Source organism: Aulonocara sp. 'chitande type north' Nkhata Bay, linkage group LG5 (genome assembly GCF_057382095.1).
Source record: "Aulonocara sp. 'chitande type north' Nkhata Bay isolate Kocher_YH1m ecotype deep benthic linkage group LG5, A_spYH_male_GT1.1, whole genome shotgun sequence".
NCBI lineage: Eukaryota > Metazoa > Chordata > Actinopteri > Cichliformes > Cichlidae > Aulonocara > Aulonocara sp. 'chitande type north' Nkhata Bay.
The window spans coordinates 20000191-20027185 of NC_141348.1; the positions used below are offsets into that span (position 1 = coordinate 20000191).

Consider the following 26995-nt stretch of genomic DNA (forward strand, 5'->3'; position numbering starts at 1 on the left):
TGCTAAAGCTGAGGTTATTTCAGGATTAATTTGTGTCACGTGAATACAGGTTGATAAGTGTTCGATAGTAGCTATCACAGGTTGATAAGTTTGCATAGACCCTTGAACCCCAACCATCACCATTTCAATGACACAATCAATTAAAACTACAACTCGGAGCAGCATACCCAACTTCACCCTTTGTACTGATTTTGGTAGTCATAACAAAGCACGATAAAAGCTGTAATAGTCCACATGATACGGTTACATTCAGTGATATTTTAAAACATTTGCGGCACATAAAATGAGTATTTTTGTTTTTCTCTTAGGGTTTTTGTGAATCTCTTTACAGAATAGCTTGTATCATGCCACCACTACAGCCACCAGTGGCTTAAAATTTAAAGAAAAAAAAAAGTCCCGCCCCTCCCCCCCATTTAAAAAATAATAATAAATGAGTCGACTATGCCTGCTTTTACAGCATCACAATACACAGCATTAAACTCATACACTTTATTTAAAGGAGTACAAAGAGTGAAATAGGGTATGTATCAGAGACTTACAAAACACGTGTCTGAGAGGAGACATATCCACATGTAAACATATGCTGTGTGTGGTTTTGCTCTTTTCTCCGACAGCTAAAAAAAATAATAAAAGCAATAAAATTGTAGGAGCGTACAGTCCTTGGAGAGCAAAGACGTGGGGGAGGGAAGCGAGCGTCCGTCGCGTGAACACACCTTCTTAGCTGGCAATTTTCTCAATTTCATCCAGATCATCAGTGTCCAGTTTTTCAATTTTTTTATCTGCAGAGGAAGAGCACACAGAAGAGAGGGGTTCAGAGAGGGGCTGAGATTTGGCTGGAAGAAGGGCTAAGTACATGTTTTGTTTTTATTTTAAACAGCTGCTTACTGAAGTGCTCCTGGATCCTGTAGAGGATGTTCATGCTCATCTTGCTGTCCACCATATTAATGGCCAGTCCCCTTTTCCCAAATCGACCTGTGCGGCCAATCCTGTGCAGGTATGTCTCGTTGTCAGGGTTACCATCCTTGTCAATTGGCAGGTCGAAGTTGATCACCACAGAAACCTGCTCTACATCAATACCTGTTTGTAAAGAAGATGGGAGGAATAAAGAGTTACTAGAAAACAATGTACATGTGCAGGACACCAATGTTTTAATTTGACTGTAGAAATCCAATTAATTTCATACAGTCTGACATCAAACACATTCACACTTGCACTGCTGTAAAAAGTGTCTTTGATTTTTATTTATTTATATTGAGCACAGAATGAATGAGTACACGGCACACTCATGAAGCATAAACCTGTCAATCACAAAAAACCCCCACCTTAAATCAATCCAAAAAAAAACTATCCACTGAGACTATATCATAACAAAAAGAGTCACATGGTCAGTAACTGACCTTTTTGTGCAGGTTTAAAGGCAGTAACACATTGACTCTGGAGGCTATTTCCATCTTTTACATACAGTGTATGATAATCTTTGGCGGTGGATTAAGGCTTCCTCTAAATTGCATGTTAGGCCGTACAGTGTAGAATTTAGAAAAGCTGCTGAAAACTGAAATAAGTATGAAAACAATTTCAGGATATTGTGGGCAGAAACTAACCCCAAGCCTTTTTTATAATACCTAGGACAAAAAAATAAATAAATCTGCAATTCCTTCAAAAATCCATTAATTGCCTCCCTCTGATACAATGGGTCAGAGTGAGTAGATGCAAGTATGGTATCCTGGTGACCTATGGTTATCCTAAGTGGTGAGCCAAATTCATTAAAGCTGATCTCTAGCAGCTTGCATTCAGGCTGAGACAGCTTTTTAAACCAAACTTTACACCTCAAACATATTTTTTTGCAACTTACTTTGTAAACCCACATATATATTGTGCTAACGTAACTGCAAAAGTAAGGGGAAAAAAAGTGTTTTCAAATGTAAACAGATAAAACTCATATGACAAACATCTGAACATCATTACCTCGAGCGCAAACATTTGTGGTGACCAGGACCTTCTCCTTTCCATCTCTAAAGCGTTCAATGACTGCAGCCCTCTGCTCCACTTGCATTTCTCCACTAAGCAGCGCTACCTGGTGGCCTTCTCTGGACAGCTCCCCTGCCAGCCAGCCTGCTGTCTTCCTTGTCTGAATTGAACAGAGGAAAGGGTGCGCTTCAGTCAGTTAACCAACATGCCAGGTGTGTATACAAAGAGTCCAAGTATAAAAGGATTGAGTTTGGCCCTTCCCTGGTTAAATAAAAAACAGACTATTCTGTTTAAGTTAGCTCATGCTGCAGAGCTCTCTTTTCACTTCTGGATTAAAGAGGAACAGCTTGGCAACAAATGATGACAAACAGCAAAAGAATGTGTAAGCTTATGTAAGAAGAAATAAAATTCAGCCAGAGTCGCTGTTTTTTTTTAAATTAAAGATCAACTCACATGGCAGAAGATCATGGCCTGAGCGATGGTGATGGCGCCGTAGATGTTAGAGAGAGCCTGGAATTTTTCTTCTTTGCTGTTACACAACACATAGTACTGTTTAATGGTGTCCAGTGTTTCCTCCTCTCTCTTCAGCTTGATTATGTTGGGATCAGGCACAATGCGCTGAGCAAAGTTCCACACCGACTCTTCAAATGTGGCTGAGAACAGCAACATCTGGCAGTTTTTGGGCAGCATCCTGTGTGGCAAAGAAATGAGGCATGAAACATGCACAATTTTAAAAATTTTAAAAAGCCACATGGTTCTCAAGTCTTATTTTAATTTGCTTCGGCTGACCTCTGGATGCGTATACTCTGGTCCTGGTGACCCTGCGTGGCGATCATAACATCAGCCTCGTCAAGCACAAACACCTTAATTTTCTTGGGATCAATAAACTTGAATTTACTGCACCAGTCCAACATGGTACCAGGTGTGCCAATAACTATCTGTTCCTGCAGTTTCATGCCCCGCTGCACTGGAAAAAAAGACAGACGTGCTCATACACGCACAAAAGGTTCTAACAACAATTCGGTACATAACAGTACACATGCAGCACAGCAGAAAGCACAAGCGCCTTACATTTATTTCCTCTAATGGCGTAGACTAGTTTGACTTCAGGGTAATATTTGCCCATCTGTTCAATCACTTTGCCAGTCTGAAGCGCCAGCTCATAGGTGGGTGACACGCACAAGCACTGACGACGAGAAAAGAGAGCAAACATTAAACATTAATACTGAGAGAGAACACATGTCCGTCAATGAGAGACAAGAGGAATGTTTTTGTCCAAGACAAGTCATGCTTATCACTTGGATTTCAATGGTGACTTTATAGTACAGTAAAGAAAGTTGACACTCACCTGGGGGTATTTGTTGTTGGGATCGACATGGCTGAGCATAGCCAAAACAAAGGCAGCCGTTTTCCCTGTTCCTGACTGAGACTGAGCAATCAGATTCTGTGGACTACAGGAAACAGGAAATTAGATGTACGGGTGGTAATAAATATGATGGATATCAGAATGTTATTCAGGGTTAAGTGATTCAGTAAGTCTAATGTCTGCATATCATTATTTAAAGGACACTCACGGTTCAGCCAGCATCATCGGTAAGGCAGTTTCCTGGATTTTTGATGGCCGATTGAAACCCATACCATACACTCCCTGAAGCAGCTGTGGTTTACTGTACAGAGAGGAAAAAATAAAATAAATGCCAGGATTGTGAAGCATCAGTCACAATCAGTCTGTGTAAACTCACCGTGGTGAAGATGGGCATAAAAGAGACACCACAACTAGAGATGCACCGATTCACCAGCCGGGGACTGGAATCAGCCCGGACCAGTGACCGGCTGATCAGCCTCCTGTTTGACCGATTATGACCCAGCCTTTTTCATGCAGCGCGGACAGTCGCGCATGACACTCACGACACGTGCTACGGTGTTAGTGTGGAAGTGAGTGAAGACAAAGTTCTGAGGTAAAGTGTGGGCAAAAACTTCCCTAAAAACAGGGCTACAGCTGAAGCTATCCAGTTCTCAGAGCACCAGCAGCCTCTTATGAGCAAAGGATCAACTAAGAGGTGAATTATGGAGATGAGTGAGAAAAATAAAAGGGTCTGTGTCACATTATCTGGCGACATTATAAACACAGGGGTAAATACCTGACAGTAGCTCTATTATATAAATCAGTTGCACCTGGTTTTGTTTGGTAAAAAAAACAACAACTTATTTTCAGTTATTTTATCCTCTTTCCAGTATCAGAGGACTTTACTTTCAGTTATTTCAGATGAGAAACCTACTGAAATAGTACCTAAAAAAATACTATTTTGAATTGATGAATACTTGTATGTGCGGTCAGTTTTAGCTCTCAGAAAGAAAACTGGAATCTGCAAAAACAGGCAGGTCACACTTAAAGAGAAAAGTGAGAAATCTGAATCAGGCCAAAAGACTGGTGCATCGGTGCATCTTTAAACACAGGTCCTTGCTGGGAACTCTCAACAGATACATGTGTCAATACTGTTAAACATGACATATTAAGTGATTAGGCTACCGAGACAGACAAACAGATCTCACTCACAGCCTTAATTCTTCAAAAGACTTGACGGAGTAAAGCGGAGAGTTCGGATCCTTCTGAAGAACTTCCACTTGATTTGTTGTATTGACCAGATTATTTCGAATCAGTTTGTTTAACAAAGACTGTGCCCCTACGTCCTCTGAAACAACAAGATAGGGGAGATGTCTCTTTTAGAACAAGAGCCAACCAAGCATCCAACTAAAAGACAATAATGAATGCACACATATTTTCAACACATGTAGATAATTTACCGCATACCAATTTCGTCATCATCTGCCGCCTTCTCTCCTTCTGACTTTGCAGGTGCTGAGTCTTTTGCGTTTGCGTTTGTGCCTGCAATAAATAATGCCAATATGTACATGCTTGGGTTTCCTTGTTTTATGGATACTGGCTCTTACCCCAATTCAGCTGCACATGGATGCTTACCATTTTCTTCTGGCTTCTCTTTTAATTGAAGTTTTCCCATCTGCGAGGAAGAACAAAATAAACTGAGTTCGTCTGGGGCTAAATAATTAGTCTGACTTTTCCAAAGCCCCCCTCCTTCATATGCCGGTTAGCCAGTTAGCTGCTAAAGCTATCAAACCGCTGAGCACGCAGCAGCTCTTCACGAGCTAATTCAACTTAGCTCTGAAGCCAAGCCGGTAGTTTCGTTTTCGACCTAATGAAACTCTACAGAGACGGGCGTCACCGGGAGCCACTTTATTCACTGATGGCGCTCTCACTGAATAATTTCAGCTGTCCACGTTAAAAACAGACTACCGAATTTCTTCAACAGTGTGCCAGACCAGGCCAAAGCATTTACCAAGCAGGCTAACAACAGGTTAGCCCGTGTTGCGTAAGTTAAGCCTTACCGAGTCCAACGCAGCTTCTTGCTTGTCCACTGCCTCAGCCCAGGAGTCCGTAGCCATTGTGGGACAGTTTCTTCTTCAGTTATTATACTCGGGGAAGTCAACTAGGAATTCTAGCTCAGGCTTAAGAGTCAATAATGTGTAAGTAACTATTTTCCACAATGGCGTGCAGAACCTGAATCTGGACACATGCGCAACTGATTACGTCACCGGGTACAACACAAGCTCCAAGAAATAATAGTTCCCAGCTTCCTGAAATTTCATACACACCTCACTGAAGCCTCAGCTATGACGGGCTCTCATAGTTAAAATGTGAAGAAAAAACATTAAATGTTGGGAATAAAAAAAAGTCATGAACTCTTGTTGAAAATCAGATGATTGGAATCGGATTTGCTAAAAGAAAAAAAAGAAAATCACTATACTCTTCTTAGCCTCTAGAGGGTGCCACACTGCTCTCTATAGGCCCACAGCTACTATGTATTCACAGTAGGCCTTGTATGCAACATCCTTATCTGTGTGAAAAATGACATTCTCAGGTAAAATATTCTTTGGTTAGCTTTATAAAGGTTAGGTCGACGTTACGATGGGGTTAGATTAAGGTCAGACTCAGGGTGCGTGCTGTTCAATTAAATGCATTATTAAGGAAAGTGGGTGTGTTTGTTTGTGAAGTTTACCAGACTTTACCAGCCTCCTCTGCCCAAGTTGCTCTTGAGAGACGTGCGCCTTCTTTTCTTTTAGACAGTTTTTAGCTTTCAATCACAGTTGGGTTCAGCTTAGGCAACACAAGTATTTGGTTAGGTGGAGGGAAAGATCATGGATTAAAATGCCTTAAAAACTTACCCAAATCTTAGACAGCCTTACAGAAAAACATGTAAAGCTAACTTTGTCCCATCTCTGTTCACTGGATTTCCAGTCTCATTGCATGTTGAATAATCCAAAATTAATGGGGCCTATAGACTGTATATAAAATATAGACATAGCTTCAAGACACTTTTCAAGGTTGGAAAGGTGAAAACTGTAGCCTGTCTGGAGGCCATCATAAGGCAAAAGCTGTGGCTGCACAAAGACTTCTGGATCTCCAGAAAGGTATGTGTGTGGTTTTCTAAGATGGTGACTTTGAAATGCTAATCTTCAATATGAGACTTAAGAAACCAACGGAGGACATCATGGTAGCTACTTTGACTTTGCTTCCAGGTCTGAACTTCCATTCCTTTGAAAGCCTACAGGGGCTGAAACGTCCAATATCTTGCAAAAACTTCCAGTTACACAGATGTGTATGAGAAAATATCAAATCACTACTTTCAAGTCATATTTGAATAACTTATGAAGTTAATTGTAGTTAGAATCACAAATGCGGTTTTGTCCAAAGTATGCTCATCTGCTAACAAATTGATAGTCACAAGTCATTGAGCCAATGAGCATTCAGTGTACTGATGGGAATAATAGGAAAATAGCCAAGTGACCAACTGAGCACAGCTGGAAATTTTCTTTTTGTATGGTGGCTGGAAACCTCACTATTATTCAGAAGGAAACTGCTACTTGGCTGGGAAGCAAGATTAGTAACATTTATGAGCCTTAATTGTGATATTTTAATGACTAATGTTGGCTTGGGGAAAATAAATAAATAGAATTAAAAAAGACAAAGTGAAAGCAGTAAAAATTAATAAACAGGCAAGCCCTATATGTGTTTTTCAGTACCGTCATAATCTCTGTGGCCACATCCTAAAGTACATCTTAAGAATTTTTTAAACTGACAATTGAGATGAATAACCTTTTAGAATGATGTTTAAACTAAATTGAGAGTTAACTTCTGTTCAAACTGACTTGTTTCTGCAGCCTAACGTCACCATATAGTGGAGTTGCCCCTGCTGGTCAGTAGAGAAAATGCCATTTTTAGACTTAAACGATCATTAGTTATATTAGTGATTTTAGTGCTGTAAATCATGCATGCATATGTCAATATACCTGCTGTGGTTTGCTAATAAATATAGACATTCTCTTCCAAATTAGTGTCCGAGTGATTTTAAAATTCTAAAATACCGCTCATCCCCACTGATTTCACTTTGGTGTATCAAAACCGAGTCCAGGGTTGTTATTGACAGCCTCACTGAAGTAATCAAAGAGAAAGCCCCAGATACCAAGACCACCAAATTAAGAACCTCAGAAGCATGAATGAGCCTCTGCTGTGGTGCAGTGACTATACCAGTATCATTAAAGAGGAAGAAGCAGTACTGAGTGAGTGAGAGAGACTGGATTCCAAGATTAAACAAAATCCCTTTGAAAGTTTAAATCACTGCATTTCACAAGTTTCTGTGCAATTCAAATTCCCAAAAAGTTGGCACACTGTGTAGAATTTAAATAAAAACAAAAAGCGATGATTTGTAAAATCTCATAAGGCCAATTTTTATTCACAGTAGAACAAGAACACAAATAAAATGTTTTAACTGAGAAAATGTACAATCTTCTTTCTGTTTTTTTCCATTTTGGAAAAAAAATTAGGACAGGGCAATGTTCACAACTTAGTAGCATCAACAACAGTCTGAAATGTCTGCGAACTGAGGAGTCCATCTGCTGGACCTTTGAAAGATGAATTGACTGCAGGCCGGCCAGTTCAGCAAATCCTTCCTTAAAACAATGTCGTCAGGATGGGAGCAGATGTTACTCTAAAATCTGCATATATCTTTTAGGAATGATGGTGTCTTTCCAGATGTGCTAGTTCTATAGGCACTAATGTACCCCCATACAATCAGAGATGCAGCTTTTGAACTTGGACTTAATAAGCTGGATGTGGTCTCTCCCCTTTAGTTCAGAGATTCAGCGCTGGTGTTTTTCAAAAATAATTTTAAATTTTCTTTCATCTGCCCACATAATAGTTTTCCTCTTTATCTCAGTGTATTTTAAATGAGATTTGGCCAAGGACCATATTGGATCATACTCACTTACAACTACGTCTTTGCATGTAGAATCTTTAACCTTCATTTGTGGATGGAGCTGAGCACAGTTCACCAACTGTGCTCACGACTAAGATTTCTGGAAGTGTTCCTGAGCCAGTGCAGTGATTTCCATGACCGATTCATGCCTGTTTTTAATGCAGTGCCACCCAAGAGCCTGAAGATCAGGCATCCAGTGTTGACTTTCGACCTTGTCCCGTGCGCACAGAGATTTCTTCACATTTGATAATGATATGAAATGAAAATGACGAGATATTCAAAGTCCTTGCAATGTTACATTGAATAGACATATTTATGAACTTTTTCCATAATTTCAATTTGCGTGTCTCCATAGTGTCGTGCTTTACACATTTACCTAACAAGCAAAAGATCCCTTAATCAGTCCCACGAGGAGACGCAACTCCCTTTGGGAAGGACATCTAGCATAAAAATCTGCCAACTCAAACATATGGAGCTACCTGCTGCATAGACCCCTTGTGAATAAGAAAGCTGCCAAAAGTAGCTCTACCATAATTTGTAGATGCAGATTGGTGAACCTCTGCAAATCTTTACATCTGAAAGTAAAGATGTAAACACCCAGTCACATTACAGACTTAGACTTACTCAAAGTGTGCATTTTCACAGCTTGAACATTTGATGTTTTCTATGCTCTTCTGTGAAGAAAATCTGGGTTTGTGAGATTTTTCAAATCAACTGCGTCCCAAATTTTTTACCCCTCAGCCCTAAAGAGCTGGCATGGTTGGTGTGGACACCTGAGTTTGTCAATGTGATAACTCAAGAACGAGGCAACGAGCTTCAAATTGAAAAAAGCATGGATGAGTTTGAATCTCAGTGAAGTCGATCTCAAGGTTAGGGTCAAAGGTAAAGTTTTATGCAAACAACTCTAGAAGGAAGTCAACCAAGATTTTCAAATTGATACCATAGGCACAACTATTAAAAATCTCAGAGGAGTTTGGATCTCAGTAACCTCAAGATCAGAGTAAGTAAGTCTGAAAATCTTGTGATAACTTGAGAATAAGGTGACCTAGGACTAAGTGTCTCGACTAGGAGATGGAGTGGAAACACTGGGGGTTGCCAGCATTTCTGGAACTGGCATTAACCAAAGCCTCTAAACTAGATTTGTTTAAAGTAGCAGGAACACAGTGAAGTGAAAGTGAGTCACTCAGTAAATCTGAACCTGAAATGCAAGTAAAGGTTTCTAATGAGTGCCAGTGATCATTTAGTAATCATTTATGTATTATTGTAGGTTTTTTTTTTTTTACCAAATAACATAAAGCACAATAGGAAGACTGTTGTTAGAAAGAGTATTTCTGCTTTTCTTCTGGTCCTGCAGAGCAGACTTTTTGTTGTTGCACAATTAGTGCTGTGGCAAAGTTATCCCAGTTTAGTGCTTTAGTGGAAACTAGGCTATTAACCAGAGTTGAACTCCACTAAGGATCATTCAGGAGCACTGGGGGTCACATCTGGAGCAGGAGTGCTGTGGCTGACTGCTCCTTAATTGATTGCAGAATGGATTTCGCACATTTTGTCTCCTCCGCTGGGATAGCTAGATGGTGACTGTGGCTTTGGACTTTGCTGGAGCAGATTGCACTGATCTCTGTTCTGTTCTGACACCCAGCACTTAATTCCCCTGCGTGTGCATCAGTTTGAGTTTATATGTATGTTAGTGGCCGTGTTAGCATGTGAGAAAGGATACAGGGAGACTCTCAGATCTTCAGTTTGGAGACAAATTTTTGTCGGGGCCTTGATAGAGTAGAGTTTATTGTTGCCTCCAATCAGCTGCCTTAGCAGAGGTATCCATGGCAACTGAAAGAGTAAAAGTAAGGTTTGAGGTCTCCAGAGGATTTGGAAGAGACAGAGAGAAGGACTTTGTATTTCCATGTAGCACTCATTTCAAGAGCTGAATATGACAGAAGGGATATGAAAGTAGAAAAGTAGAGTGGTCGTGGTGCGAGCGATCTGAGGAGAGATAAACACGCAGCCCACAAATGCATAATGTAAGATCACTCAAACGCTCCTCCATGCTCCCACATTGACAATGTGTCAGTGTTTAGGTAGGAAGTATAATATATATGCTCCATAAAATTACACTTCAACACTTCAGCAAGGCGCAAGCTGGAACTTGTCTTCTAGGGTTAAACAGGGATCTGCCTCCTCCTCTTCCTTCGTTATTTAAAAATGCAAGTGATGCAAATGCAAAAGCATCGCCAGGCACGGGAAAATTCAAACCTCAGAGTTCCTTTTGCAAGAGGTGTTGTGTTTTACCGCTTCATCTGCAAACTGAACATTATGTCGATATTAAGATTGCTTTTTTTTTTCTCATTTTCTTTTGGGGTTTTTTTGACAGGAGACTATATACTGCGTGGGTGTAGTGCTGGTAAGGTTAGCCAGTGTGTTTGCATATGTTTGCTTCCTTTACTTTCTTTGCTTTTTTTGGAAAATGCAAAGTGAGCAGGAAGTATTTACTTTTTTTAGAACAAGCGTCGACCACTGGGAGTTTTTTTTTATGAATCATGTATTTTATATGTTGTGTTGTGTATCGTGGACTGTGAAGTGATAAACAGGCGGCTCGCGGGTGATCAGGCACCACTTCAGCTTCGAAAGCAAATGCAAAAATGTGACCCTGTTGGATAAAATGGAGCAACTATAACCACTAAGACGCTATTAGTAAACAAATGAAACAAAATGACTGATCTGTTTTTACACTGTCTTGTGATTGGCTGACCACAGCGGATGGTAGAGATCCGTTATAACGTACAACAAACGAATACAGTGTAAAGAAGCAGAAAACGTGCGATAATATTGGTATTTTTGGGGTTTTTTGCTTCGCGTGGTAATCTTACAGGTGGCAAAGACAAAGATATCCTTTTACTGAGGACTGCAGTGCAGACTGACAGTAGACAACAGGCTGCCCTCAAGCCGTAACAAGTACAGACAGGCAGAACTGAACAAGAGGTAACAGGCTTAGACGACTCGGCTGATGATCTGGGAGAAAATAAGTAATGGCTTTTCCTTGATACATAGTGGGGCTGAGGAGCTGCTGCAGTGACAGATGAAGGGATATGTGAGGTCGAGACTCTGTAGTGACAGCTGTTGGATGGGTACAGAGTGGGAATGCTGGAGACATTCCTATTCTGTATAAACACATAGGTATCAAGTGTGTGTGTATACATTTTTTTAATGTACATTGGTTTATTGTCAAAAGGAGGAACAAATGACAAAGGCAAGGCAGAACTGTATTATTTGGTACACCTTGGTAGCACTGGGTTGGCCCTCCTTTTGCCTTCATATCTGCCTTAATACATTGACATGATAGTGATGATAGCGCAGGTTGGGTGAGCCCAAGCAAACTGCAGTCTCAGTTTCCTGTTCCTAGCTGACAGGAATGGCACCCAGTGTGGCCTTCTGCTGCTGTAGCCCATCTGCATCAAGGTTCTGCATTCCTTGCAATGAGTGGTTATTTGATTTACTGTTGCAGCTTCTGAAACACTTTGACCAGCCCGTCTGGAACCAACAGCAATGCCATGTTCAAAGTCACATGGTAACAAAGAGAGAGAGAGAGAGGGAAACAGTGGCACGACTATAAGAATAATAAAATCAAGACAGAAATAAAATAAAAAACACCACATCATAAAACTGAAACTTATCATCACACAGGACCCAGGAGCTCAATAATGAAGTCTGAGAAAGTCTGAGGAAGAGGCAGTAAAATCCATTAATGGGAGCTGTTAATGTGCAGATCAATCTATTATCATATCATCAGGACTTTCTGGCCTTTATTTAATTTTATTGAGAGCAAAGATCTGTTTACGGTGTTTCTTTTCACACCATTTTTCTTTATTTGGCTTTGTGCAGTTGAGTGTTTTCACTTTGAAACAGGAATCAGTATCCCTGCACTGCTGTTCCAAGTAGACTGGTGTCTATAATATATTATATCTTAATACTAAAGTTACATCGTCAAATGGTACAGAGTGGTCTGGCATGAACTATGAGTACTATGAATAGGCTTTCACATACTACCTAACATGAGGCAAAGAACAGAAGCAGTGGAGTTGAAGACTAAACTGCTACCCTGCTAATATAATTTCTTTCTTTACCTGAAAGAACCACCATATCACACTGTGCTCGTTCCCCAGAGAACTCGTAATAGTCGCACACACATTGCCACCTTTAATTAATGCACAGTAATCATCCCACTCAATATGGTTACCAATATGTAAAAGAGCCAAATATGACTCTGCTGTGTAGTAAAGGCAAGGTCATGTGTGAGACTGAGCAGCAGCAGGACTCTCTCTTCTCTGTTACTGTTTGCTTTAACACGACGGAATTCAAGTCCTTGGTTGTCCATTGACAACTAATTAATCAAAATCAAAGGGAGACAAATCCCATAAACACACACGAGCTGTGAGCGCGGGTCCATAGGTAAGAGAGAGACAAGCAGAGGGGGAGAAAAGGAGATTAAGGAAGGATTCTCCCCAGACGTCTTCTTCCCACTTTCTTCTGGTAGAAGTCATTAGGATTCATACCCCTGATCCTTTACTCTGTGCGGCTCCTCCGCTGCTCGCACCGTGCATCTCTAGCAAGCAAAAAAAATAAAAACTAGACAGAACCTGGACGCCCACGCCAGAATTAAAATGGTGATGCAGCACTTGTTTTCTGTCAACAAGAGTGAACATACTGAAAAAGAGAGCGAGAAAGAGAGAGTGAGATAGCACAAGAAGAAGAGGGAGAGAGCGAGAGAGTTCGGGGCTGACTGCTGGTTGGTATTCCTGAGGCTTAGCCAGAGAGGCTGATGGTGCAGAGTGGACATCAACAAGGAATTTCAATGTGGATGCAATGGCTTGCAGTTTTCAAACCTTTTATAGTAGTGTCTACAAACGACACACTGAAGTGGTTAACATTAAACAACATGAGATCGTCCCTCATTACCTCATCAGCATAAAATATCATTTTAACACATTAATCGTACTTCACATTGTGCATTTTCCTGTTATACAGCAAGTTTTATAAGACGACGAGACAAATGTGTTTTTGAGTCAGTGCAGCTGTTTTGTTTGGTTTTTTTCAAATCTACTTTTTTGGGCACAGACGAGTCGCCCTGTAGTCAAGAAGAGGCGAGCACTTCTGCAGCTGTTATTGTTTCAATTGATTTTGATCTTCATTTTCCTGTCCTGTTAAGAAAGCGATTTGCAGTGATCTGTATGAGTATTTCACCAATTTATGTACAAAAATCAGTTAGGCAGATGAACTTATGATTGGGATTTACGAGAGTTAAGATGAAAGAATCAGCGTTCGGGGCTGAGCCTCCAGCACACGGCACAGTCTCAGCCCCAACGTCGGCCAGGCAGCAATAAGCATCTGGATCCAGCCTCCCTCCTTTCTCAAGGGGGAAACCTAGCTCTCCCTAAACCCAACCAATTCACTCAATAAACAGCTGGATTATTACATAAGACACGGCGAGGGCTTAATAGCCCCAAGTTCTTTGAAAAACCTGAAAAAAAAAAGAGAGAAAAGATTAGGCAGACTTCTAATTTGCTCATGCAGTTTGGAGTTCAACAGTCATTGACAATCGTGCAGCCATGTTCATTCATCTACCGGGGCCAAAGAGCTTCAAGGCTGTCAAGCCCCGGCTCAACAATTTTCAATTCCTTAATAATTTATTGATGGCGGGCAGTCAAATTGCATATCAATAATGTACAAGGGCTCAGTACAATGTTGATACGAAATACCCTTTCAGCTGGGCTCATTCATGCTCACAGACCTGCAGACATATGTACCGTGTTTAGTCCCACGTGGTCCGGCGCTGGCACGTTGCATGAATACAATCTGTTTCTGTGAGCTGTGTAAGTCTAGTTGATGATAGAGCATCTAAAAAAAAAGGCCTCTCATGTTTTCATGTTTCAGGATAAAACCTCAGAGGAGGAGGAGAAGAAGAATTAAGCTTTTCATGTGGGGGCTGGGACAGAATAGCAGATCAACTACAAAGACACTGATATGAAGAACAATGACAAAGCAATCGCTGTGTAAAGTGATACAAGCGTGATGCTGTAATAATATACATTCTTTATATTGTTGCACGCTCTTTCTCTCCATACATGCAGAAAGAAAGTTTGCACGCGTGCATTTCCTCGACGCTTGTCTTGGTCTTCGATTGGGCAGCTATACTGTGGGTTTGGGCATGAGCCAATCACGCGTGTAGGACAAATTAAGTGACCAATGGCGGATTTCCATCTAGGTCAGCATCTTTTATTCAGGAGTCATGCGTACACAGTTACATGCCATCCCGCCCTGGGGGCCCTGCGGAGACCCACTCTGCCATAGAGAGATGGTCCACCATTTTGTTCTGTTTTGAAAATGATCTCCATGCATGAGATTAGCTGGGGGGCCCGCGAGCTCTTCCCTTTGTTGTGCATCCCAGTTTGGATTTTCCCGGTTGGTGTCTGTGCGAGTGTGCTGGGAGTGTGCACGTGCAGGGCGTGCATCCGTGGCGGCGAGCTGCATCTGTGCATGAGCGTGCATATTGCCTGTGTGTCTAAGAATGTGTTTAATGGGGGATTTTGCTCTGAGCAGAGGAAAATGCAATCCTGATGGAGACATCCGATGCCCCACTCAGTGGTCTGCTGCTGAGCTCAAAGCACATCTCCGGCTTTGGCCTTTATAGCAATGCACACTTTTTCATTCATACCTCTACATGTGCAGCAGGTATCTATGCCTCTTTGCATGAGGAAGGGTCATGGACTAAACATTTATGAAGGTCATTTCTTAAACTGTGCCTGACACTGCACTGCTGCTCCCAGCATCTACGCCTTTGTAGGAGGCTTGTGCCTTGGACGCATCGGCTGGTGTGTTGTTTTACATAGCTTTAAAAAAAACAACAAAAAAACCCAACACCTTTACCGTATGAAAAATAATGTATACAAGTGGCTACAAAAGTATGTAAAGTTGGTTTTAAAGCTGATGTTGCCACTGCACCAAAATGTAAAAAGCTGTCTCTCTCAGCCGTTGGTTTCCCTCCACAGACTTAAAGCAGCAACAAAGCAACTAGACAGAGAGACGGCGAGTGAGAGATAGAGAGGGAGAGAGACTGGGGTATGTGGTTGCTATAGTAACCATCTGGTGGGTCTGAACTGTTTCTCCCTGGCATTCATTTCATCATATCGAGCCCCTGTCTCTCTCTCCGCTCTCTCTCTCTGTACGTCTACTCTCACTTTTGTTTATCCCTCTCTTTTTTCCCCTCCATCTCTCTTATCTCCTGATTCCCATCTCGTGCCGCTCTCCCACTCTTTCCAAGCTGCCTGGCTTCCTCCTCCTCCCCTTTTCTCCTCCGGTTCTCCTCACTTTTGTTGCAAAGCAGTCGGAGATGGAGAATGTTTAATGTTAAATGCGCAGTGGTCATTCCATCTCTGTCCTTTTGGCTGTCCGTCCATTTTTTTAATCACCCTGCCCTGACAGACCCATCTGTTAATCCTGGACCTTTTCAAAAAAAAGAAAAAGAAAAAAAAAAAAAAAGGGGGGGGGGGGGGGGGGGGGAGAACTCAATTCGTACAGCCAGAAGAGCTGAGCAGAAGCTGGACTGATATCTAAGCGCAAACTTGCTTGAACGATTGACGTCATCTGTAATCACGATTTAGATGCAACCAAAGCGTGTTTTTACCATCATATCATTGAGGAGAGTTGCTTTTTTGGATAGATCTCTTTAAAAATGTGACGTGTAACTCCACTCGGGAGCAAACAGAATATTCTGGAGTGGTCTAAAGGGATATTTATTTTATTTTTCCAACCAGAGCTGCCTGCATTTCCCCCCTTTTCCTTCTTATCAGCAGTTGTCCTTGTGATTTCCCAGCAGAGTCTCAATCAGCAAGAGAATACCTGATCCCAATGCCCACTGATATTTTTTGCGTCCACACACACACACACACACACACACACACACACACACACACACACACACACACACACACCACAAAATAAAAAGAAACATCAACACATGCATGTATAACCGCACACACGCAGTGGAACCAAATGCAAATGTCGCCTCAGCCATTTGCATGCGCACACATTATATTGCTGAGCCATATAGCGCCCACTGATTCACGCCAAAACCAACAGAGCGGGTGATTTTCCCAGGGAGTGGTTCAGCATGTCAGGTCACACTGGGTATTTCCCTGGCAGAAACAAAGGTCAGATTCAGGGTTGCAGTGGAGAGCAGCATAGTTTGGGATTTCCGAGGGGGACAGCCGTGTGAGAAACTGCCCGAGTGTGTGTGTGTGTGTGTGTGTGTGTGTGTGTGTGCCGCAGCTAGCAGGGTGTGGTTTCTTTTTTCCTCCACTTTCTGCCAGCGACCTGTGAATGTTCTCTCTCATTCTCTCTGGATTGTCTCTTCCTGTCCTTCACAGTGCTCCTCTTCATACTCTTTCTGCCTTGTCTTCTTCACCTGTCGGAGCTTATGTAACCTAACAGCTACGCTGAGTTTGACTTTCATCTGCCCCCCCCCGTCACAGCACTGGTGATTACTTTCTCATGAGTGCTCATCACAAAACTCAACTGCCACAATATCATCCAAGAAGCAACTAAGCATATTAAACTGTTAATGACAATAATAAAGAATCTGTTGAATCGTACGTGTCATCTTTTGAGCATCTTTTAACAGTGATGGCCACACAGGAAAAGTCTGGGCAACATCTCCTGCACCTCTCTGCATCAGGAGTTCTAGTTCTGCTGAACTACAACATAAGAGAGAGAGAGAGAGTCCTGCAGAGAAAGAAGGTGGTTGAAATGCAATTTCCAGAGGTAAAAAGATTTAAAAACCTTATTTTGCGAGCAAAGCCAGCAAACTTTATCAGGCTTGACCGGCTGATTCTATAAAGGCCGTTTTTATATCACAGTGGCCATTGACAATTTATATAATATTTTATAGTAACTGCCCAAATAACTGCACAGAGACATTTCAGCCCCGGCTAAAGATATATCCCCAGAGTGAGTCAAAACTGCACGTTTATCTGTGAGCGTGTATTAGCTGTGTCCGAAAGCAAGGCCAACCAAAGACCACATGGCGTCAAACATTCATGGACGATCTGAGAACTGTCGACATTGCCTGGGATGAAGCTGAAGCTGACCGACATCGATGGAGATCACTAGCTGCCCGATGCGCCACCCGCCGTAGGAGGAACTAAGTTCTAAGTAAGTAAGTATTAGCTGCGTAAGCTAGCAGTGATAAACTGTATAATATAAAATGGCTAAAGGATTTCTATTGCGATGCACAATGAGGCCCCCAGAGTTGTAAGTTGTGCTATTTATCCAGTGTTTTGCTGGATCTATGCGTTAAAATATTCCAGAATGACAACTGAGTAAGTTTATTATTGTCATGATCCTGGGTTATTTTGACCCAGCGTTTTGTGTTTCCTTGGATTTCATTTTGTGTTCATTCTGATTTTGTATTAGTTTAGGGTTGAACCTGGAGTTTAGTGTTTTATCAGCCCTACCTGTGTCTGTCCTCGCTGCTCTGTTCGTGTCCTCGTGTTTGTGTTGTAAAACAGTCTGTGTGTTTCCTGTTTTACTTTGAAGGTTCGTGTCTTGTCTGGTGAATTAGGTTCAGCTGTGCTCCCCTCCTGTGTGCCTTTCCCTCATTACCTTCTGTGTATTTATAGGGTGTTTCTGCCTGTGTCCCTCATTGTGCCGTCTGTGTTTCTTGTTAATCCCAGTGTCTCTCTGTCCTTTATTCCTGCTCGCCATCACCAGTGTCATTTCCTTATGTTTTTCTGTGAGTTATGGTTTCAGGTTTGGTTTGTTATTAGTTTCCCTAGTCTAGGTTTATGTTTAGTTCTGTCCTGGCTTTGGTTCTTTTCCACTGTAAATAAATCTTCATTCGCATCTCCACCGCCATCTGCATCTTGGCTCCTCATTCATTCCACAACACGACTGCTGCCCCAGCCGTGACAATTATAGTCAACTAATATGATCTTAAAAACCAAACCAGGTGAGAAAAGCTGAAATAAACGGTGAAAGACAGACATTTTTTCAGAAATGTCTTCTTTTTTTTTATACTGTGAAAAACAAACTTGTAGATTGCGGAAAAACAGGAATATAAGAATCTGTTTCTTGATTACTTTGGTGTGGTATGAATACCAACTGAGAGCAGGGTCTTGGTCAAGTTTGTGTGTTTGTCAAAACACACAAACTTCAAAAGCTTGCCCACCTTCAGCGGCCAGGCTTTGTTTCCGGCCCCCGGGCCTGATGTTTGACACCCCTGTTCTATGGGATGACTTCATGTTTACACGACTCTGAGTAAGCTACCTTCACAGTTTGTGCTGTTTCTATTGTGGTACCTGTGTTGAACTTTTTTTTATTAAAAAAAATCTCCTAAATAATACCGTTAAATAATAATTTCTCAATATAAATACAAAATAAAAACGAATATAAAAATGCTAAACTGTGACAGCTACGTCTCACCACTTTGGTAATGCCTCGGGGCAGTTACCTTTCACTCTGATCATGTATCTGGTTTTAGTCCAACACATATACAACCTCACTTTCTATTTCTAACCTTGCACCATACATAATGAAGTTAAAAGCTATTTTTATGCACACAGATCTGTTATTTATTGCTCTGCACCCACATGAATGTGGAATCTCCCAGAACTTCCTTTCAGCTTTGACACCGTTCACAAAGCTTTGCATGACTTGCAAAACTTGTCTTTAATGCTGATGAAAGAACTCGCTCAACATTTTGGTCCAAATGAAGGGAAAACCTCTCTTTTCAGAAATACTTCATAGATTCAGCTCATCTTTAAGCTTCACAACTTGTGGGAAACGAGAAGATAAAACTAGGTTTTCTTCTAATGCTGAAAGAGAGACATTTGTTGCAGCTATAAGAGTTTTGTTTGCTTGACTGTGTTCTGTAAATGCTATTCTGGGATACTGTATATCTCTAATATATAGGCTATGTTCCTTGTATACCTGGATTGGCTGGTTCCCTTTTAACCTCCTGCACATGGATTGTATTCATTTTGAACCTGTTCTTTGGTTAAATCCCCCTTAACTTTCCCTCCACATGCACAGCTGGATAGGGGTATGACTACACACCTTTGGAGCAGGAGTTGCAAGTTCGATTGAGTGGGAACAGTTTGTGAGCCAGGACCAGGATACTGGCTAGACCCCCCCGCCCGCTAAATACCAAACCCTTGAATGGCACGGCTACGTCTGCAGCCAGCTCGGACACAAAACATTTCACTGCATGTTGTATTCTGTATGACTGTGTATGTGACGAACAGTGTTGGTCAAGTTACTTGAAAAAAGTAATCAGTAACTAATTACTTATTACTCCCCCAAAAAGTAATCCCATTACTTTACTGATTACTTATTTTCAAAAGTAATTAATTACTTAGTTACTTTTATACGATTTACAACCTGAATAGGTGATAAAGCGATAGATCTTTCAGCCCAATTCTACTTTTTCTGCATAATCTGTCATACAAAATGTAATTAAATGGAAAAGTCTCTTTTTAAAACTTGTTTTATTAGTTTTAATCTTTTAACTTTATGCATGAAGCAAAAATGTAATTATGTGAAATTTGTTTAATATTTAAAGCTATTTTCTGCACATTCCAGCACATAAAATAAAATATTTTTTTGTGTTTACACTCACTCTTTCAAATAGATGCAAGTAAAACGCAGTAGAAAATAAATAAAGTCAAAGACTAGCGGTCCTGTTGCTCTATTTTCACTGTAAAGCAGGAGTGGGATAGGCAGAGGTTTGCCCTGGTGCAGGTGTGCCGCAGCGGTCAGTGGAAGAATCCGCGAGTTTCTCTGTGAGTTTCCCATTACGTCGTTGTGCACTCGGTGCTTGCTTGGAAGTTTAGGGGTTGTTTTCGCTGTAAAAAGAAGTTTTCTTCTCACGCACAACGGACACTAATGTTTTTGTCACTTTTTATGGAATCAAACTCAAAGTAAGGTCAGTACTTCCACGCTTTAAACGCTGCACGCTCATACTCTCTCCCGCACTCGATATATTATCCATTGTTGATCTGCACACAGCTGTTGTCACGAACGTCGCACTCGCTTACGTCACTGTCATGAGACATTCTCGCAAAAAAATCACGGTTTTAGTAACGCAGTAACGCAGCGTTCCTACGGGAAAGTAACGGTAATCTAATTACCGTTTTTGCAATAGTAATCCCTTACTATACTCGTTACTTGAAAACAGTAATCAGATTACAGTAACGCGTTACTTGCCCATCTCTGGTGACGAATAAAGCTTGCTTGTTTCTTAGAAAGAAATACCTTGATCCTTGATATTGGGACACAAAATGCCCAATTTTATCCAAAGTTGTAATCATAGAAATTCCTGCATCGAGATTCAGACCTGGTTAATTAAATTAAGATCAAGTTCAGCCAAGCTGACCCTACGTCTTGTTACATTTCTATGAAATCAACCGAGTTTGCTAATAAAAAAGAAAATTAATACTTGCCCAATTCAGGGTCGGACTAGAGCCTATCCCAGCTGTTTGTTGTGGATTCAAACCTAGGACCATGCTACTGTGAGGCAACACAGTTCACCACTGTGCCACCCCAAACCATGTCATCTGACCTAACTGGCAAATGTAAAAATGATCCACTTATCTATCATGGGTCACTCAGACTCTAAAGGTTTGGTTGTGTGGGAACAGTTTGTGAGTTTTACTTCAGACTGAGGAGACCCAAACTTCATCCAACTAATCGAATCGAGCATTCCATGCACGATTTTGTATAAAAAGATCCACCGCACAGGCAATGGTAAACCGCTACTCCCCAAATGTAACATCCCCTGATCCTGTGTGAGGGGATAGACTCTTACTGCAGTAGGCATTGCTGTCATGCTTTACTGCCATCTTGGAGGAAGGGACTATTTTGGCAGGATAATGTGGTCACGCCACAGAGTGAATAGGGGGTCTTGAGAGAAGAGGGCAGAGATAAGAGAATGGAGAGCATTCCATTAAAGCTCGCGATTGCATCAAGCCAAGGCTCAGGGAAGACTATTCTGCACCGAATACCCACCGCAACACCCATCAAGTGCAAGGTGCATCTGTTACCATGGTACCCGGCGCAGGCAGCCCCTTTCATGTCTGTCAAGATGGGGAGGGAGAGAGAGACTAGCAATATGTTAGTCTCGCCTGCAGTTGGAGCTGAAACGGACATGCGAGTGCCTGTGTTTGCTTGTATGTATGCGTTTGTAGCATAGATACAGGCGGCCCGGGTTTTAAGATGCCGTACGCTGACAGAGGCTCGTCACACAACATGAATCATTTAGCCGCCACAGCAGAGCTGGAAATGTCACGTCTCATCAGCATTGCTCACGCCTTGGTGCTCCTGCACCATTCACATCTCCGGCAGCGGAGTTGAGGGACGACTTGATTAAAGAGAGAAGCTGAGATTTTAAATGCAAACAGACATTTATTGCATTGGGAAGCAGTGGTGTACATTTTCCCCACAAATTAATTTGCAGTACTGTAGCACTTCATGAGATCAGAGTCTGTTGTGCAGTTGTCCAAGCAGTGTGTCAACTTTCCTTTTCGACAAATCGCTACAAAGTTTCGATTCCAGGCTCTTTGATGGGATTACTCGCTCATCATGCCGTCTCCTTCCATATTTGCTCTTTCCAAGGAGTAGGATGCTACTTTCTCACAGTGGAAAATGCTGACTTGCCAGATAGGCAATCCAATAACAACAGGAGAAACTGTACAAGGAACATATCCAAAATTTTAAGCCAAGCTATCTGCTAATGTCTCTCTTATACAAAACTATATTTTTTGTGTTTTTGCTACAGATTTAAAACAGTTTTAACAAAAAAAAGCAACATCAAGTACATCATTCCTTATTGTAAACCACAATCAACACTAACAGTAAATAGTACTTTGTCATAATCTTTATTACAAGATATTAGGCCACTGTACAAATCAGTGTGAATCGTACAGTACAACGCAGAGTTAAGACTGTTTCTCGAGGTTTGTCATTCAAAGCTGTATACGAGGTGCTTCAAGAATACACAAGATTTTCAGAATTTTCTGCCATGCATGCATGATTTTATATTTGCCATGCATGAGTCGGTATTTCAGTGTTTTAAGAAAGAGCCCTAAAAAATGGCAATCCAACAAAACAATTAAACTCAACGAGTAAATGTATAAAGCACGAAAAATAACAACTTGTCCGGTACAGTATATCCCTCATGAGATTTGGCACACACAATAATGCACAATGCAATATAAATAGTCTTTTTTTTTGTTATCAATAAGGTGTGTACAGTCAAGTTACAGTATCAACCAATCCAGGTGAAAGCCTGGGAAGCTTACAAACAGGTGGGAGGTACACGGTATATAAATGACTCGTTAGCTGCAAAGTATGGTAACAAAAAACACTCAGGCAACATCAAGAATTGTTAAGTGAAAAAAATATCACTCTCGTTTGCTCACAGTTTTCTCAACATACAAAAAAAAACACTCCCTCAGGCCTTAAGTCACTGCAAAAGACATGTTCCCAAGGATCAATAATAAATAAAGTCTTCAACACGAAACAAACCAGTTTACCAATTCCCACTTTGTGCAAGAAAATATGGGCTACCCTTTCCATATTTACAAACTGCTATTCATTTGCCCTCGCTCAAAATGAAGAGCAGAACAAATGGTACCACAGGTTTGATTGATAAGATATAGGAGAATTGTGTGCTTTAGGTTTTATATTAGATTTTTTTTTGTATCCTGTCCCTGATTTCTGCATTTCGACAGCATTGCCTCCTGCCTTAACCCCCCCACCACTGCACCCCTTGCCCTCCCCCTTCCCCATTGCCTTCCCCTGCGTTTGTATTTATGGCAAAACCCTGTAGTTGAGGGTGTGTGTGTGTGTGTTAGTGTAAGTGTGTGTTGGGAGTGAGGGGGGAGGGTCCACTTGGGGGTCTCCTTTGCTGCCATCTCCCACCCCTGCCAGCATGTGTCATCCGGACAGCCATGACTGACTGGGAGAGGAGGGTGTGGAAGTGCTGCTTGCTGCCACATGAGAGAAAGTGCTTATATACAGTGTCTTTGGATTAAAACTGGTAAATATCGCCATAAAAAATTTAAAGAGTGTCTTTTGAGGGGGGTGGTGTGCTGACCACTCTAAGCCTCTGCCGGGGTCTTCTCTGTTCCATTTTTCTGCGATTCGTCGTCGCCATTCTCATCCTCAATCACAACTGTGGATGACAGGGGAGAGAGTTAATGAGGGGAGGGGAAGGGGGGGGACTCATCTTGGTGTGGCGTCTTGAAAATTCAACATCGACACAAGGGTGTCAAAGCCCTGAATCGTTAGTGCTGCAACTGTATGAGCATAAGTGATTTGTGCATGCATGAGAGCGTAAGCCCATGCAAAAAGAGCGCGATAACCACGAATGTGCATCGGCGCCTCTGATGCATATTTGGGAATGTGCAGGTGTGACTGTGTACGAGTGTCGGCTGTGCACCCACAGGTGCAAGTCTTATGTGTCTTTGTGTTTGCCCATGTCTCTGTGCACTACTGTATATAGAACTATGTCTGTCTAAATGTCTGTGCCACCACAACTGAGCCTCAGTTTTCAAGGACTATCTACCTTGGTAGATATGCAGGAATGCAGGACACACAAAAGCACATACATGGCCAGCCTGACTTGATCATGCAAACACAAAAATCTCCATCACACTGCATAGAAAATTCGTTCAGCCATTCATCTGGGAGGGGACAATCAGCACAACTCTGTTGAGCAAGATTCAGGAGGCATTTAGCGGCACGCACTGCGCATCCAACTTGTGTAGCAATGCGAACAGAATAATTAAAAAAAAAAAAAAACAATACACACGCATGCAAACAGCAGACTGGTTCGCTGACCATACACTCGACTGAACATCTCGTCAAGGCAATAGTGTTGCCGATCTGGTTTCTCAGGCAAACATCCTTAAATATGGTGCACTAACAGCCGATGTGCGCATTCACCACATCACCATACAGGCGAAAACGCCTTAATTATATAATTACCCCGTTTGCTCCTGCCTATTTGCCCGAGTTTCGGCGGACGTTTGTTCTGTGAGCCGTTGAAGAAGTTGTTGGTGTCTTGAAGACGACAGGTGAAGGAAAGGTGTCCCTCGTCGCCCTCATTTCCATAATGACTCATATTTTCTTCGTTGAAAGGCAACACTTCCGACATCTCCAAATGCGTCTTTATCACCAAGGCGCACAAACTGAAATGTATAGCTCGTCGCCAAGCTTGAACCGGCTCCTTCGTAAAAAAAACAAAAGGGGAAAATAAACAATGAAATCTGCTGGCACGACCTAGCCCTTTCTGCGTGCCCAGAAGACACGTGTCTGTCTCCGTAGGTGCGCGACAGAAATATCAGTAACTCAAAATGTCCTCAGTTTCCCTGCTCGTGGAGGCTCGGCAACATTATTCAAAGAAAAAAGAAAATGGGGGGAGAAAAAATCCACGGGCTTTCTCTCTGTGCGTATTGCTTTGGAAATGGAGGCGCGCGTATAACCGAGCCGTGAAGCGCCCGCTGGTTTTGAGCGGCTGAACCCGTCGCACGGAAAATCTGAGGAAGAAATGCAAATTGAGGAGCGATGCAAAACACGGATCCCGGGGAGACCTGGCGAGGGAGCTGTTCGGGGGTTTTCTGGTGCAGCCCAGAGAAGCCCAAGTCCAGTTGGAGTGGTGGTGTAGTACTGCCAATGCTCCTCTCTCCTCGAATGTGGACGCAATAAAAACAAATGGCGATTTGAAATTCGAAGGTGGCACGTAAATGGGAATCGATTCATATCTTTATGTGTGGAGGGGGGGAAGCAATTCCGATTGCGCCACCAGTTGACGAGCACGAAATATTAAAAACTCGAGCCTCTTTTATTAATTTTCAGATTTTTATTATTAGGGTTCGTGGGGTTTACGAGACCGTCAAACCTCACCAGATGATGGCAGTCTTTTCACAGGCTGGGATGTGACTTTTGGCCCCGTGGCGCACTTTAAGTTCCCAGCTGAGGCCCTGGTGCTGTTTTCACGTTATCGCCCACAGTATCTCGGGAAACTGCACATCAGCATTTTGGAGTGAAAAGCACGAAGGTTAGCATAAAAAAGCAGTGACTGTGTTTGTTTAAAATATAATCCATGTTACAGAAACGATGGCTAAATATCAAGTAGACCCCCCAGAAAGAAAACAGTATGTATGAATTTTTTTCTTCATAACATAATTATTCCAAATACATATGCTGTAATAGTATAATAGGATCCACACTGAGAACATTTCGCCTCATGTTAGCAGAGAAAGCCTGAAAAGGTGTTTGGTTAAACTGATTCCTCTGGAACTTCTTTTACCACCCACTGCTGTCTACTGTTTGCATTAATCTCACTTCTATAGGTATGACAGTACAATGGACTGTCTTACAAAACAGACAGGGCATGGAGGAACGGACAGGTATTCAGTCTTGAGATAGACTATCCTTTCTCAGAGGAACTTCCCTAAATATCATTACACAGACAATGAAATGAAAAATGATATTGGAGCCTGCAGCAGAGCTAACTTTTATGTGCCGTCATGACACACCTCCTCCCTTCGGAGCTGAGGTTACAATGATTTTATCAGAGGATCCTTCTTTCATATGAGAACATCTCAAAGAACAATATTTTTCACAAAATGTGGTTACATCGCCATCAAGACTGTTTTTTGGTCTTAAAGCTCCCAAGCAATGAAGACAAGTAACCTGATAAAATAGTAGCAGTAAACCCTTGAGAGTGTTGGATTGGGAAAGAGTGCATTTTCTTCTTGCAAATTCTATTTTTTTGTCTGCTAAATCAAGTATTTGTCATGTTTTCTTTCCTAAAGCTTCAGTGCAGCTGCTGAATAAGGTTTGATGCTAACATTATACTGAACTTGGCTCAAGTATGTCTTCATGGAATTAGAGCTTTATGACTAGTTAAATTAGATTTTCAAAAACAAAAAGAAAGAATAAACACTGCAGTAGTTAAAACTCAGATGAACTTCTCTTTCAGGCCTGTTTGGGTGTGGTTTGTTCAAATAAATGACTCCATATATTGTCATCAGATACTGACTCAAATGCTGCCTCAAATCCTTCATTGTTTTTGCTATCTTGCATTTATCAGAGTCACAGTGAGACAGGAAGGCAGGAGGGAAGATTGAGGGAGATGCCACGCAGCAAGGTGTAGAACCAAAGGGTGCTACACGTGGCTCTGAAGTGCGAGCTGTGGGGGAAGGATTTCAAAGTACAGACAGGCACGTGCCTGCTTTTAAACAGAAATGAAATAACAACTTGTTACAATCAAGGTACGCAGAAGAGCATTTCTGAATGCGCAACATATTACAGCGTAGCTGTATCAGTGATTCAGGCTACTGATGGTGATGTAATGGTGTGGGGGATATTTTCTTCGCACAGTTTAAGCCCCTTTTGTACCAGCTGAGCATGATTAAACACCACGGCCTACCTGATTATTGTTGCAGACCACATCCATCCCTTTATGATCACAATGTACTCATCTTCTGATAACTTGTTAAGGCAGAATAACTGGACATGTCACAAAACTCAGATGATCTCACTGTGGTTTCTTGAACGTGATAATGAGTTCTGCGTGGTCAGATGGCCTCCACAGTCACCAGAACTCAGTCCAGTAGAGCACCTTTAAGATGTGCCACGAA

The 26995-nt window shown here is 41.8% G+C and overlaps 2 protein-coding genes across 2 annotated transcripts; both read right to left on the reverse strand.

Moving 5' to 3' along the window:
- Positions 1 to 474: 474 nt before the first annotated feature.
- ddx19b (DEAD-box helicase 19b) lies at positions 475 to 5587 on the reverse strand. The gene is made up of 12 exons (XM_086291918.1): positions 5374 to 5587; positions 4949 to 4988; positions 4781 to 4855; positions 4526 to 4661; positions 3543 to 3635; positions 3317 to 3419; positions 3040 to 3154; positions 2758 to 2935; positions 2422 to 2659; positions 1966 to 2128; positions 886 to 1077; positions 475 to 779 (listed from the first exon to the last, which is right to left on the reverse strand). Exons 1-12 carry the CDS (start codon positions 5428 to 5430, stop codon positions 718 to 720), a joined length of 1452 nt encoding a protein of 483 aa, XP_086148044.1. The 5' UTR covers positions 5431 to 5587; the 3' UTR covers positions 475 to 717.
- Positions 5588 to 23114: 17527 nt separating this feature from the next.
- camk2n1a (calcium/calmodulin dependent protein kinase II inhibitor 1a) lies at positions 23115 to 25084 on the reverse strand. The gene is made up of 2 exons (XM_086291921.1): positions 24336 to 25084; positions 23115 to 23520 (listed from the first exon to the last, which is right to left on the reverse strand). Exons 1-2 carry the CDS (start codon positions 24502 to 24504, stop codon positions 23447 to 23449), a joined length of 243 nt encoding a protein of 80 aa, XP_086148047.1. The 5' UTR covers positions 24505 to 25084; the 3' UTR covers positions 23115 to 23446.
- Between the last annotated feature and the right edge of the window lie 1911 nt (positions 25085 to 26995).